This window comes from Arachis hypogaea, chromosome 11 (genome assembly GCF_003086295.3).
Source record: "Arachis hypogaea cultivar Tifrunner chromosome 11, arahy.Tifrunner.gnm2.J5K5, whole genome shotgun sequence".
In the NCBI taxonomy this organism is placed as follows: domain Eukaryota; kingdom Viridiplantae; phylum Streptophyta; class Magnoliopsida; order Fabales; family Fabaceae; genus Arachis; species Arachis hypogaea.
In genome coordinates, this window is record NC_092046.1 from 56083291 (window position 1) to 56097738 (window position 14448).

At 37.8% G+C, this 14448-nt stretch overlaps 1 protein-coding gene across 2 annotated transcripts in view; it reads right to left on the bottom strand.

Moving 5' to 3' along the window:
- Positions 1-9159, bottom strand: part of LOC112721392 (ribokinase) — a 28294-nt gene extending 19135 nt beyond the window's left edge. The window contains exons 1-4 of one of the 2 annotated variants that reach the window (XM_072206905.1): positions 8029-9159; positions 6680-6865; positions 5494-5689; positions 5284-5396 (exon numbers count right to left, since the gene is read on the bottom strand). In XM_072206905.1, coding sequence (XP_072063006.1) covers positions 5305-5396; positions 5494-5689; positions 6680-6865; positions 8029-8682 — 1128 coding nt within the window. In that variant the 5' untranslated portion in view covers positions 8683-9159 and the 3' untranslated portion in view covers positions 5284-5304. The remainder of the gene's footprint in view (positions 1-5283; positions 5397-5493; positions 5690-6679; positions 6866-8028) is intronic. The other variant, XM_025772461.3, reaches the window with a different exon arrangement.
- Positions 9160-14448: the final 5289 nt, after the last annotated feature.

Sequence of the window (14448 nt, forward strand, 5' to 3'; positions counted from 1 at the left end):
TAGTTCTCGGATGAAGTTTGCTTCGAGTAAGGCTTGTACTTGTCTCTTGACCTCGGTCGCTCGGTCTGACGACATTTTCCGTCTCCTTTGTGCCACGGGTTTGGCCTTGGGGTCTACGGCTAGCCGGTGGGACATTAGGTCGGGGTCTATCCCAAACATGTCGACTGGCGTAAAAGCGAACAAGTCTCTGTTTTGTTTCAAAAATTGGGAAAGGTCTTCTTTAAGGTTATATGGGAGGTTCCTATTGATGAAGTTGTACTCGTCTTTGGTTTGCCCTACTTGTAGTTTTTTCATGTCGCCTTCCGGTTCTGGCCTAGGTTGGCCGTCTTGTCGGGCGTCTAGGTCGGCTAGGAATATCCCAGCCGCGTCACGGGATTTTTTCCGCAAAGTCAGGCTGGTGTTGTCGCATTCTGCCGTGACTTCGCGGTCTCCGTGGATGGTCCCGATGGAGCCGTCTTCCGTGATGAATTTCATAAGAAGGTATTTGGTGAAGATGATGGCCGAGAAATCATTGATTGTTTTTCTCCCGAGGATGACGTTGTAAGCGGTGGAGTCTTTTAGGACCACGAATTCAGATAGAATTGTCATCCTTTGGTTACCTGTTCCTATGGTGAGGGGGAGGGTGATGGAACCTTCTAGTTTGAGAAATTTTTCCACGAGTCCCGTGACGCCGTTGCGGTATGTTTGGAGATTTTCGTTGCAGAGCCCGGTTTTGTCGAAGGCTCCTCGGAAAAGGATGTTGGAGTCTGCGCCGGTGTCCACCAGTATTCTCCGGACTAGTCCTGTTCCGATTCTTGCCGAGATGACGAAAGGAGCGTCTTCAGCCGAGGTGCCGTGCTGGCAGTCCTCGGGTAGGAAAGTTATCGTTTTGCCGGTGGTATTGGTTGGAGCTTGGTCTCTGATGGCCAGGACTTTGAGGTCCTTTTTTAGTGTTGTTTTCGATTTGCCTGACACGTCCTTGCCTATGATAACGTTCACTATTATGGTTAGGTCGTCTTATGGGCTTTCCCTGGGGGTTTGTTTTTGTGTCCTCGGGTTGCACCCTTTTCTTTCTGGCGACCTGTCTCTCTCTGATGATTTTGGCGAACTCTTGGAGTTTGCCGTCCCTTATAGCTTGTTCGAGGGCGTCCTTAAGGTCAAAATAGTCTTGTGTCCTGTTCCCGTATCCTCGGTGGTAGTCGCAATAGAAGGTTTTGCTGCCGCCCGTTCTTTCTTTAAGTTGCCGGGCTTTTGGGATGATACCTCTGTCCGCTATTTGGTGGTATATCTGGGTAATTGGAGCTGTTAGGGGTGTGTAATTAGAGAATTTGCCGATTCTGGGCGGTCGGTTTGCGTTTGTTGGCTTAGGGTGGTCCCTCTGATTTTCTCTGGGTGGTGGGTTATGCCGGGGTGCCGAACTGCCGTGCTGGGCGTTGCCATGTTGCCGTTTATTGGCAGCGACGACCTGGCTGACTTCCTCATCATTGATGTAATCTCTGGCGATGTTCTGGATCTCGTGCATGGTCCATACTGGTTTGGTGGTAAGGTGTTTGCGAAAATCTTCGTTCATGAGCCCGTTGGTTAGACAGAGGCTTGCGACGGAATCCGTGAGTCCGTCGACCGTTAGGCATTCATCGTTGAAGCGGTCGAGGTATTTCCTTGTGGATTCGTCTTGTTTCTGTGTGACCCCTAGTAGACTGATGGGGTGTTTGGCTTTAGTGATTCTAGTTGTGAATTGGGCCATGAACTTTTGCGAGATGTCGTGGAAGCTGGTTATGGATCCGTTTGGGAGGGCGTTGAACCACTTGATTGCTGGCCCTGCTAGGGTTACCGGAAAAGCTCTGCATCGGACCGCGTCGGCTGCTCCTTCTAGGTTCATTCTGGCCTCGAAGGCCGTTAGGTGTTCCTGGGGATCTTTTGTTCCGTCGTACTTCATATCCGTGGATTTATCGAAACCTTTGGGTAGTTTTGCTTTTAAGATCCTTTCTGTGAAGGGGGTAGCTCCCATTATCGTGTGGTCGTTCCTCGTGCGCTTTGTGTCTCGGTGTCGTCGGTCGTCTTCCGTGTGAGCAGGGTCGCGGGAAATACTGTGGTCGTATCTTTTGTTGTGTCGCCGTTCTGGTGATCTGTCGCGTCTTTGACCGCGCGAGGTGCTTCTATTATGCCTTTTGGCGTGTCGCCGTTCTGGCGATCTGCCGTGGCGGGATCTAGATCTAGAAGTCGCGTGACTTTCGTTTCCGGTGATGTGTTTTTCTTTTGCGGTGATCCGGCCTTCGAGTTCTTGTACTCGGTGGCAGAGCTCCTGGATTATTTGGGCCGACTTTTCTTCCAAGTTCTCGGGATGCCGGGTTTTTGTGATGATAGTAGCGTCTTCTTTGTTATGGACAGCGCTTGCAATCCTTCTGTGGAGTACGGCTTCTTGGTTTTCAGGGGTAGGGTTTCGCGTTCTGGAGTCGTCTTGATGGCTGACGGAGTGTTCTTCAAATTCGTCCGCCATTCCGACTCAACCGGCGTAGTATCCCCACAGACGGCGCCAATGTACCGGATGTCTCTGGTACGGGTTGAGAGATGGATCGGGAACTTGCGGGTCGAGGCGGATGCCGGATTATTTGACTGAAGCGATGGGGGGAGGTACCTGCAAAGACACTCCGACGCTCAAGTCAGAATAGATCTAAGAGGTATAAGGTGTGAGGAATGGATGATTACCTGTAGGGACTTGGGTCCTCTTATTTATAGGTGATGGGAGTTATCTTAACTTATCTTGTTTGGCCAAGATAGGAAAGACATTTGATTTCGAAAGTCGGTTAGGAGTTCTAGAGGGCCGGTTTCGGGCCTTCTAGAAGAGAGGCGGTTTGGACCCGTGAAGCCGGGTTCGGGTCTACCCTTGGGTCCGGGATCTGAGGGCAGGATCCGTAACACTTGCATATATGATATATATTGCATATTTGGTTCAAAACATAAGAGCAACACACTTGGGCTTGTTCAAATAATTTCATATTTGTAGTCTAGTATAAAAACAACAGAAGTTTTCTATAGTAAATTCAGCATACTCAAAATAAAGTTAGTAAAAGTTGTTTTTTAAAGACTAAATACCTCGTCTGATCCCTATTCATTTACAAGATGAACACAATTTAAAAAAAAGTACAACACGACCTTTGATCTTATATTTTTGAGATAACACGACTGTTCTATTAAAAAGTCTTATCAAATGCTAATAGAAATTGATTCAATGATGATTTATTTGAAATCAATGATAAAGGGTTTAAAACCCTCACAATTAATCAGTTTATTTTTGAAAAAAAATCTTCCACTGGTGGTGGTATGTTATGGAAAAGAAATATTGCTAAAAATAATGTGGGAAAGAAAACAAAAACTGCAGGACAAAGACTTTTCGAAAAGGAAGAAATGGTATCAAACAAAAAATAGAACAAAGGATTGGACGGTGTGAGAGAAGGAAAAGGAATGGCAAAAACGAGATAGTGATCGTGATGGTGTTAGAGATAGTAGAGAAGATAATCATGGTAGCCAATAGTAAATTAGTAATAGCGGAAATAGAAGTTATGATGATAAAAACAAAGCGAGGTGATAGTGATGGTTGATCCTTTTGCTACTTAAAAAGTTGGAAAGGTTTGAAATCGTCACTAAACTAATCTTTTGTTAGTACCTGTTGGTCCTTTTAACACACAGGTTATGCTGTCTCAAAACAATAAAGTTATTTGACCTTATTGACTCTTTTTTTTTATTAAAGATCGTATTGTCCTTTATGTAAATAGACAAGAATTGGATCAGGTGTTTATTCGCCTTTAAATAATTATACAATCCAAAATTATTGAAAGTCAGTCAACTCACACACAAACTCTCTAAGGCTATGTTTGTTAAGGTTCTAAAAATCGAACCAATGATTAAACCGGTAAAATTAAAAGTTCAAAAGTTTATAGCTTCAACTACAACTCAACAGGAGTAGAAATAGATATTACAAAAATAATATATTTATGTATAAAATATATAAATTCCTAAAAAAATTATTTGTTTTTTGCATTTTATTATTTTAAACCATTTAACCGCTAAAAAATCAAATCGATTCGCCAGTTAATCAGTTGTTTAACCGGTTTTTTTGTTTTTGACTAATTCACTACTAATTATTTTTGCACTGACCAGACTAGTGTGGTGGCCGGTTCTCAAATAACCTGGCCAAACCATCCAACTTGATCCGATTCTTATAACAATATTTTGTATTGATATTAAAGTAAAGTGAAAATTTGAAACGCAAAAGAAATAGTTTAAATTTTTAATGATGCAAGGTGAAATCCACTTCATTACCAACTTTTTCTTTCCACCATATATTATTAATCCAAGCAATACAAACTCAATTTTGCTGGACTCTGTTCTATTTCTCTAAGTACTACCAATCCAAGTATAGCCTAGAAAGCCAGCAAGTTAACATTTTGGCTAGAAAACTCATCACATTAGCCGGGTGATCTTTTTTCTTCTTTTTTTTTTTCTTCCCCTGAATTAAGAAAGCTAATTTATTAAAATGACTCTTTGCATGTATGTTACAACCCCACGAACCAAACTTTTCCTGTAACCTCAGAAGTGATTACTCAGCCTAAGTAGCTAGCTTAATCTTATTTCCAATAAACTACAGAATGGAATGACTGACCCCCAAAAGTGCACTTGAAAATTCTCATATAGAATTATTATTGCTTCTTAAGATTTCAAGACACTGGAAGGATATTTAAGAGGATCCAATGGGGATTTATCATTTCTCATTTAAATAATAATTAACTAAGAATCATGAACAATGGCACAGTACTGACAATTTAAGATACAAACACCACAGTAACTTCCTATGTGAGTCGAAATCTTGACATCATGTCGTTGACTAAGGTTTGGTTTGATAAAATTTTTCGAAGAGGTGCTTATGCTTTCGTTTTGTGTTTGGTAAATTAAAAAGGTAGAGGTGGTTTTGAAAGCACCTAAAGGGAAGCTTTTCAAAGTTGACTTGTGCTTATCAAAATTAAAAAGTCTAATATAACCTCATACATTAATTAAAATATCTATTATAGTATTTTTAAATTTTAAAAACTATTTTACCAAACACACTTGTTGCTTGTGCTTAAGCCCTTTTTAATTTACTTTACCAAATATAGATATTAAACTTTTAAAAAAAAATATCTTTTAAAAGCTATTTTGAAAAGTAAAAGTTTTACTAAACCAAGCCTATATAGTTTAGAAGAGGATTTTTGAATTTTTTGGACTAATAAATAAGAAGTACAAATGAAGAGTGAGTATGCAAAACTTCACCTTCCACCTCATGCAAGATCCTTAATGATAATTAAGAAGTTCTAGAACAGATTTCCTATCAGGCATGCTGGGAATGGCCCCCTTCACTTGAACACACAGAGAAGCTGCAGCAGCTGTTGCACAAAATTGGCACATAAGAGTTGGGCACATTTTCCATAATAGAAAATTCTAGAAATAAAAGGGAATGCATATGGTCAAGGTCAAGCATACCGGCAAATTTGAGGCATTCCTTTTTGGATTTGCCCTCAACTAGTGCAACAGCAAAAGCAGCTGTAAAGGTATCACCAGCCCCAGTTGTATCGAGAACCTTCTTAGCAAATATGGCAGGTTGCTGAATCGGTTCTTCTCCTTCAATAAAAAGTGATGATCCTTTCTCTCCAAGCTTTACAAGTACTTGCTTAACTCCCTAAGAATAGAGAGACATAAAGAACACTAATGGCATTAGAACTAGAATCATAGGCTGCGTTTGTTTACAGAGACAGGACACTGAGACATGGATACTAAGACACAAAATCATGTGTGACAGAAGAGACACGGACAGAGACAGTGTGTCCAGAGACACTGAATTAGTGTATTTTGTGTCTATCCTGACAGTAAGGACACAGGGACACTAACAATGGACACAACTTATTTTTTATTTTTTTTTCATTATTTTTGTTAATTTTTTATAATTATATTTTTTTATTATTATATTTTTCATCTCAAATTTTTTGAATAAAAAAAAATGAGAATAAATTAGATTTTCATAATTTGTTCTAGTTTATCACCAAACAGAATACAAGAACACAAAATTTTGTGTCTCTGTCCATCAATGTCTTGTCCTGTCCTGTTCTCAGTGTCTTGTCCTATCTTGTTCTCAGAAACAAACGCAGCCATATAGACATAAATAAATCCATGGCAACAACAGCCTCATTCATCTATCAATCAGCATTTTTCAATTAACAAAGATCCTAAGAGAAATTGAGACAACTTGGAATATATGGAGCAACTAAGTTATTGAGAGGACATGTGCAATTAAAGAGGAAAAAAAGGATATGCAGCTTCAACAGTTATTAAACAATTTCTGTTTATTTATGCAAGCCATGCAAATTATGAGGGTGGGTAATGAAAGCCAAAAAAATTAAACAGCTGCTGTGTGCGACCCAATTAAGGGATATAACATAACAACACTATAAAAGAATCTTAGTTTAAAGCATATGGAATATGTATATATAATGGCATATCTTAGTTAACGATTATTGCATATAACAGCAATGCAGAAAGTTATGAAATTTTCAAATTGATACTGAAAATAGTGTACTCTTCTCAAAAGATCCATAAGCAATGAATATGGGGTACGAAAAAGGTAATACAAAAAAGCATTTCATGATGACCCCAAATGTACTACAGAACTTACCCATTTATGGCATTTAGCTGCAGCCTGTGCAATATCTTCAAAACTTTCAGTTGGCATTCCCGTAAGGCGACCAAGTTCAGTTTCATTAGGGCTCAGAATATCAACATAGTTCAGTAATTCTTGTGGAATTGGAGAATCCATGCCCCCAGCGTCAAAAATTACTGGTACGCTAGCACTCCTTGCAGCCTGTACAGCATAATACATAATGCAATAACTGCAAAACGAATCATTTTTAACCAAATATCTCACTAGAAACTTGATTAAAGGAAGAAAATGAGAAAGGGAAAATTTTGATGAAATTTGATAAAACATAGGAATCTTAAGGATGAGCCGGATATTCACATGAACCCATGACAACAATTTCAAAAGTACACGATACGAGAAAGCAAATGAGTCTACACTTTGATGAAATAGCATTTGAATTTTGAAAATGACAAATCCTTCTGGCATTGATATTCAAAGAAACAACAACAAAAAAACATCACACTAGGTGAGATCTGCTACATAGATCAAACAAGCCATTGAGCCCTATCCTATATCATATTACCTATCCTATATCATATCTACAGTGAGACTATTTATACGTAGATCTCCTTTGAAAACCTCATCTATGGTCTTCTTGGATCTTCGTCTACCTTTCATCTCATCTACCCTCCTAACTAGATGCTCTACCAATCTTCTTCTTATGTGTCAAAACATCCTGAGATAAGATTCTACTGTCTTCTCAGCAATAGGCGCTACTCCAACTTTTTCTCTTATATCTTCATTCTTTATTTTGTTTACACGTGTGTAGCCACTTATTATCCATAACAGCATCCTCATCTCTACCATAATTTATGTTCATGATCATCTGTGATATTTGAAGAAGTGGCATACAAATACAATACAACAAACGTACTGATCAAGAGATCTCAGTTGGGGAAATAATTGAAAAGGAACCATTTTCGGATTGGTTTTTTTAAATCTATAATGAATCAAATTTTGCTGAATTAAATTCGCTTTTCTCTAATAGATTCAGTCAAGGATTGGCCGAAGGCATGAGAAAGCTACAAGAAACAAAGTGTAGGACAGCTGGGATAAGATCTCAACCCCGGTCCTGCTTTTATTGGTGATGCATAGTTTGCATTTGAAGCCAATGCAAGAATGCTCTAACACATATTTCACCTAAAAGTAGGCACAAAGAGCCCAATTTTGTAAATCAGAATGCCGATCATATCTCTTTCAATCACTTTCAACTTCCGAAACAATACGGATTCATAACACTCCCATACTCATAGATATCCCACCGGAACCGAAGAAACACAAAATGCAATTGAGAAATTAAAAGGCTTGGAAAGTGAAGAGCCAACCTTTGCGACCTGAATGTTGACATGATCAGGAATCTCCCTCTGGAGCAATACAATGCCAGCGTTCCTGACAACATCAAGATCATGCTGAGGCAGAATATCAGGCCAGCAGCTCATATTCGCACCACCAACAACAATTATGGAGTTCTGCCCATCAGACTGCAGCATCACAACAGCATGCCCAGTTGGGGTCCCACCACTAACAGTCGTCACGTGATCGAGACACACTCCGTCACTCCTCAGCGCCTCAGTCACAAGCGTCCCATACGAGTCCTGCCCGACCTGCCCAAGGAAGTACGTTGGGTAGGACAGCTTCCCTCCGCAAGCCGCCTGGTTCGCGCCCTTCCCGCCCGCGAGGGTCTGCCCGGTCTTAGCTGACAGCGTTTCGCCTTCCTTCGGGAGCCTGTCGATCTCCACGTAGATGTCGGCATTGGCAGAACCGACCACCACGAGGGGTGGTTGGGGGTGGATTTTGGATGGGTTTGTTGAAGAGAGGCATAGGATTGGGGTCTTGTGTTTTTTCTTCTTGTTGTTATGCTTTGATTGGAAAGGGAGGAATCGAACTTGGTTGGGGTTGGAGGTGGTGGTGGGAAAGGTTTGTGATTGGATTGTGTTGGTGGTTTGTATTGGTGGTGGTGAAAGGCGTATTCCCCTCATTGTAGTTGGTTTCTCTGGTTTTTTTGGTATTCTCTGTTGCGCACACACGAATTTTGAAAAAGACTTTTTTAAATAATATTTTTTTAAAAAATTTTTTATAAAAATAAGAGTGATTTTATAATTAAATATTTTATATAAATTTTTTTTTATTTATTAATTATATTTAGATAAAATAAAATAAAAATATTATTTATTTATTTATTGTGTAAAAAATATTTTTTTGATTTTTTGATTATTTTTATTTTTATTATTAAAAATTTATTAAATATACTAAAAAAATATTTTTTTATTGGTTTAATAGCCTCCGAACAAGCACAAACTCAATACTACCCGATGGATCTGGCTAATTCCTATGTAGAAGAGACTTTGTATCACTTGCTGCACAAACAACTTCATGGCTACCCTTCCCTATAACTTCAAGAATCTTGCATCTGTTGGCATTCCTATAGTCGGTGAAGAAGTCCAACTCTTTCATGTCCTGCAGATTGACATATAAGATGTAAACTATAATCAATGAAAACCAGATAAGGAACCAAATCAAACCAAGCAGAAACATAACTGGTTAACCAAATCCCTTCAAGCTTTCGTATTGAATTAACAATAATTCTTTTAAAAATAAACATTTTCATCATAAAATCTGGAAAAATAATAATTTGAGACAAACAATCTCCAGAATAAGGTGAAACTAAGAAAATTTCACTGCACAAAGGAAGTGATACTAGTTTCTACGGATTAAAACAGATCGAAGATCAAGGTGAAACCTTAAATTTGCGGCGAATCAGCTGGAAAAAGGGACCGATTAAGTAGCAAAATCCTCGAAGCTTTTGGAATTAGGGTTGCAAATGGAGATGAAAAACCACAGAACTAAAGGTGCATCTTAAGCGCAAGACCTTCACCTCAGAGGATCTAACGAGAGAGAAGAAGAAGAAGAGAGGAAGACAAATTTAAAATAAATGTTCTCATTTTTTTTTAATTATTTGTTAAAGTTGTTATAAAATAACTAAATAAACAAGGAAGAGGTAATATAAAATAAGGAAGAATAATTAGATAACAATATTCACTACAATTACTATCTTAATATAATAGAGATTATTAATATATTTACTAATATTATATATAAAGAGCAAGAGAGAGGAGTATTCAAAATACTTGTAAAATAAAGAAAGAGAGAAAATATAAGAGAGAGAGAGAGAGAGAACGTTGATATTATTGATGCTGTGTAAAGAGAGAGAGAGAATAGTATTTGTTATTGATTATAGTGTGTTTTCATTCAGAGACTTAAGCCTCTATTTATATGTGTACATGATGACACATTTTCAAACTACATTTAATAGAGTCATCATTGATAAACTAAGCTTCATTGGAAATGGCCATCCACATCAGTACTTATCACAACACTCCCCATTGGATGACCATTTAGGATTATTGCCTCGTTAAAACCTTACTAAAGAAAAACCTAGTGGGAAAAAACCTTAGTGAAGGAAAAAGAGTACAATATCCTTTGGTGATGGAGACTGCCTCATTAAAAACCTTGTCAAGAAAAACCCAATGGGAAAAAACCTGACCAAGGAAAAAAGAGTACAAGCTCCCCCTCTTGTTGACATCAGTTAATGTCTCGAAATCGGCGCATCTCAATCTCATGTACCAATCTTTCAAAGGAGGATTTTGGGAGTAACTTTGTAAATAAATCTGCTAAATTGTGACTTGAGCGGATCTGTTGGATATCAATTGTCCCTTGATTTTGAAGATCATGAGTGAAGAAGAATTTGGGAGAAATATGCTTTGTTCTATCACCTTTGATATATCCGCCTTTAAGTTGAGCAATACATGTTGTATTATCTTCAAACAGGACAGTTGGAGCTATCTTATGATCAATCAGTCCACATGATGACAGAGTATATTGGATCAAACTCCTGAGCCAAAAACACTCACGACTTGCTTCATGTATCGCTAGTATTTTGGCATAATTAAAGGATGTTGCAGCAATCGTCTGTTTTGTGGACCTCCATGATATAGCTGTTCCACCATATGTAAACAGGTATCCTGTTTGAGATCTCCCTTTATGTGGATCAGACAAGTAGCCAGCATCTGCATAGCCAACTAGTTGTGACTTGGATCCATATGGATAAAACAATCCCATATCAACCGTTCCATGAAGATATCGAAAGATTTGCTTGATTCAACTCCAATGTCTTCTGGTTGGAGAGAAACTATACCTTGCTAGTAAATTCACAGCAAATGATATATCGGGTCGTGAATTATTAGCAAGAATTATTAGCGCTCCAATGGCACTAAGATATGGTACTTCAGGACCAAGGATATCTTCATTCTCTTCTTTAGGACGGAATTGATCATTCTCCACATCCAAAGATCTTACGATCATTGGAGTACTCAAGGGATGTGACTTATCCATACAAAATCTTTTCAAGATCTTTTCTGTGTATGTCGCTTGATGACATAGCTTTCTATGCTAGTGTGTGTTCTAAAGGGCGCCTAATTTAGAATTCACACACCTACTTTCTCTAATGTCACACTTATTCACTCACTCAATTCTAGTGATTTACCTCATTCCAACAATGTATGCTTCCTTGCTTTTGTATTCTCTCATCTTTCGGTGTTATTTTCTACTTTTCATGAATGATGCACCATAAGGAAAAATGGAAGCGGAAGAAAGAACACGCAGCACCGGTTGATCTACCAGCTGAAGGTGGCAATCCGAAAAGTCGCCGTACCCCCTTGCTCATCTTTGAATGCACCGAGGACGGTGCAAATTTTTAAGTGTGGGGAGGTCATCCAACCGTTCGGCGTTCTTGGGTGACAAGTTTCTAATCCCAACACTTTTGCACTTCATTTTTAGGCCTTTTAGGATTTTTTGTTGCATATATACATAATAAGCTTAGTCAAAATAATGAAATTTTTCGAGAAAATTATCTATAGGGCATTCCAATTGATTTGATTGAAAACTTTTCATTGAACTTGCTTGAATTATATATATTGTGGATCATGTTTTTGAGCTAAGAACACAAGCTTGTGAGTTTTGAGCCTTAATTGCGTGGTTGCATCTTATAACCACTTATCTTCCTTCTTGTGTGCGTTGTTCTCTTCCTATGATTATAATCTTTGATTTGTTTGATTCTTTATGTCCATTATTTTGTGTAGACATGCATTTATATGATTGAGGCCATCATTTCATTTAGCTCACTTGCCCAAATAGCCTTACCTTTTATCTTCCATTGTTAGCCAATTTGAGCCTATGCTTAACCCACTTTGTTCATAATTTTAGCACATTACAAGCCTTGAAGCAAAAAACAATAAATGCCCTTAATTTGGATCTTTGACTAGCTTAGGCTAGTGTGTGTGTGTGTCATTCAAGTGCAGGAAAACTTAGGACATTGGTTGAGTAAAAGGTGTGTGTTGTATTTCCATTGAAAATATTGAGAATTGGGTACATGCTCATGTGTTGATTAAATGTAAAACCATATGCATTGATGTTCTTGTATATACTTTATTGCAAAAAGAAAATAAAAAGAAAAAAATATATATGAAAAGAAAAAAAATAGAAAGAAAAGAAAAAAAAAGAAAGAAATAAAAAGGGGACAAAATGCCCCAAAATAAAGTTCAATAAGAATCAATGCATAAGTGTTGTGAAATGAAAAGGAAATGCATGAGTATGTGAAAAAAGTGAGAAAATGGGTAGGTAGGTTAGCTTTGAAATTGCATAGGATGTCATAGGTTAGGTGGGAAGTCTAAGCTTATCAAGGATTCAAATCTCAAGTCCACTTGACCAAATATGCGTCCTACCTTGACCCTAACCCCATTACAACCTATGAAAAGACCTTATGATAATTGTATGCATGCATGAAATAAATGTTGATTGTTAGATGAAAAACAAATCTTGGAAAGCATGATTAGGAGAGAATTGAGTGGATCGACCCTAAACACTTGAGCGACTAGAGTGCAAACACTTCCGGTGAGGGTTCAATTGCTCAATTATATGTCTCCACCTATGATTATCACTTTTCTTGCAAGTTTGCAAAAATATTTAATAACTCGATTCAATTGTAGATTTAATGTGATTGCTATTGCCTTAGCCCTTGTGCTTATATATGTTCTCTTAGAAATTGATTCATTTTGACCAAGTAATAACATTCATTTAGATAGTTGCATTTAGGTAGGTTGCATTTAGTTGTTACATTGAATAAATGTTGATACCCTTTGTTTCCTTTTTGATTTAGTATGAGGACATGCTATGGTTTAAGTGTGAGGAGGTTGATAAACCCCATTTTTAGGGTTTATCTTGTGCTTAATTTAGGGGATTTTATGACCTTTTACTCACATTTATTCAATGAAATAGCATGGTTTCATGATTGTCTCCTAATTTGTGTTTAAGTGTGAAAACATACTTTTTAGGCCCTTAATTGTCAATTTTGATCCACCTTCGATTCCACAAGATGCCTTGATATGTTTGTTAGTGAATTCATGTTGAAAAGGCTAGGAATGGATCAAAGGAATGAAGAGAAAAGCATACAAAGTAGAGAAATCATGGAAAACCAAGGATTGGGAGAAATTCACTCCACGCGCTGACAAACCCCATTTGTAGGGTTTATCTTGTGCTTAATTTAGAGAGTTTTGTCAACCTTTCTCCCATTTATCCAATGAAATAGCATGGTTTTGTAACTTCTCCTTTAATTGTGCTTAAGAGTGAAAACATGCTTTTGAGGTCTTGAAATAGCTAAATTTAATTCACCTTGATTCCATCAGATGCCTTGATATGTTTGTTAAGTGATTTCAGATTTAGGAGGCAAAGATTGGATCAAGGGAATGAAGGAAAAGCATGTAAAAATGGAGAACTCATGAAGAAATGAAGAAATCGCAAAAGCTGTCAAGCCGACCTTTTCGCACTTAAACGACCATAACTTGAGCTACAGAGGTCCAAATGATGCGGTTCCAGTTGCGTTGGAAATATAACATCCGGGGCTTTGAAATGATATAAGATTTGCTATAGTTGCTACACGTATGATAACGCGTACGTGCACTGTACGCGCACGCGTCGTTGCTGCCATATGACCCACTTAAAGCAATACGTGGCCAGCAATTTTAGAAGCCTTGTGGGCCCATTCCAACTCATTTCTGATGCTATTTAAGCCAAGGATTGAAGAGAAATCAACACACTTACTTCATATCTTAGTTTTAGATTAGTTTTTGGAGGGAAAGTTAGTTTTAGAGATAGAAGCTCTCACTTCTCTCTAGGATTAGGATTAGGTTTTAGATCTAGATTAGAATTCCTTAGATCTAGGTTTAATTCATGCTTTGATTTACTTTTCCTTTACAATTTCTTGTTCCTCTACTCTTCCTCTCTCTAATTTTGTATTTGATTCTTGTAATTCTCTACTTTTATGTTCATGCACTTTTGTTTCTTCTATTTTCTCTTTAATGCAATTTATGATTCTTGTTCCTTTATTGTTGAATTGTTTTGTTGTTGTTAATTCCTTGCAATTGAGTAGTGTAGATTTACTTTCCTTGCTATTTTACTATGTTTTCCTTTTATGCCTTCTAAGTGTTTGATAAAATGCTTAGTTGGATTTTAGAGTAGATTTTAGTGCTCTTGGCTTGGGGAGGTAACTTAGAAACTTTTGAGTTACTAATGTCCAAGTGATTGACGATTAGGAGCCATTAACTCTAGATCTCACTAATTGATTTGGTGTAGAACTAGGACTTATGGTCTTGGATTGACATAGCTCACTTGACTTTCCTTTATTAGTTAGA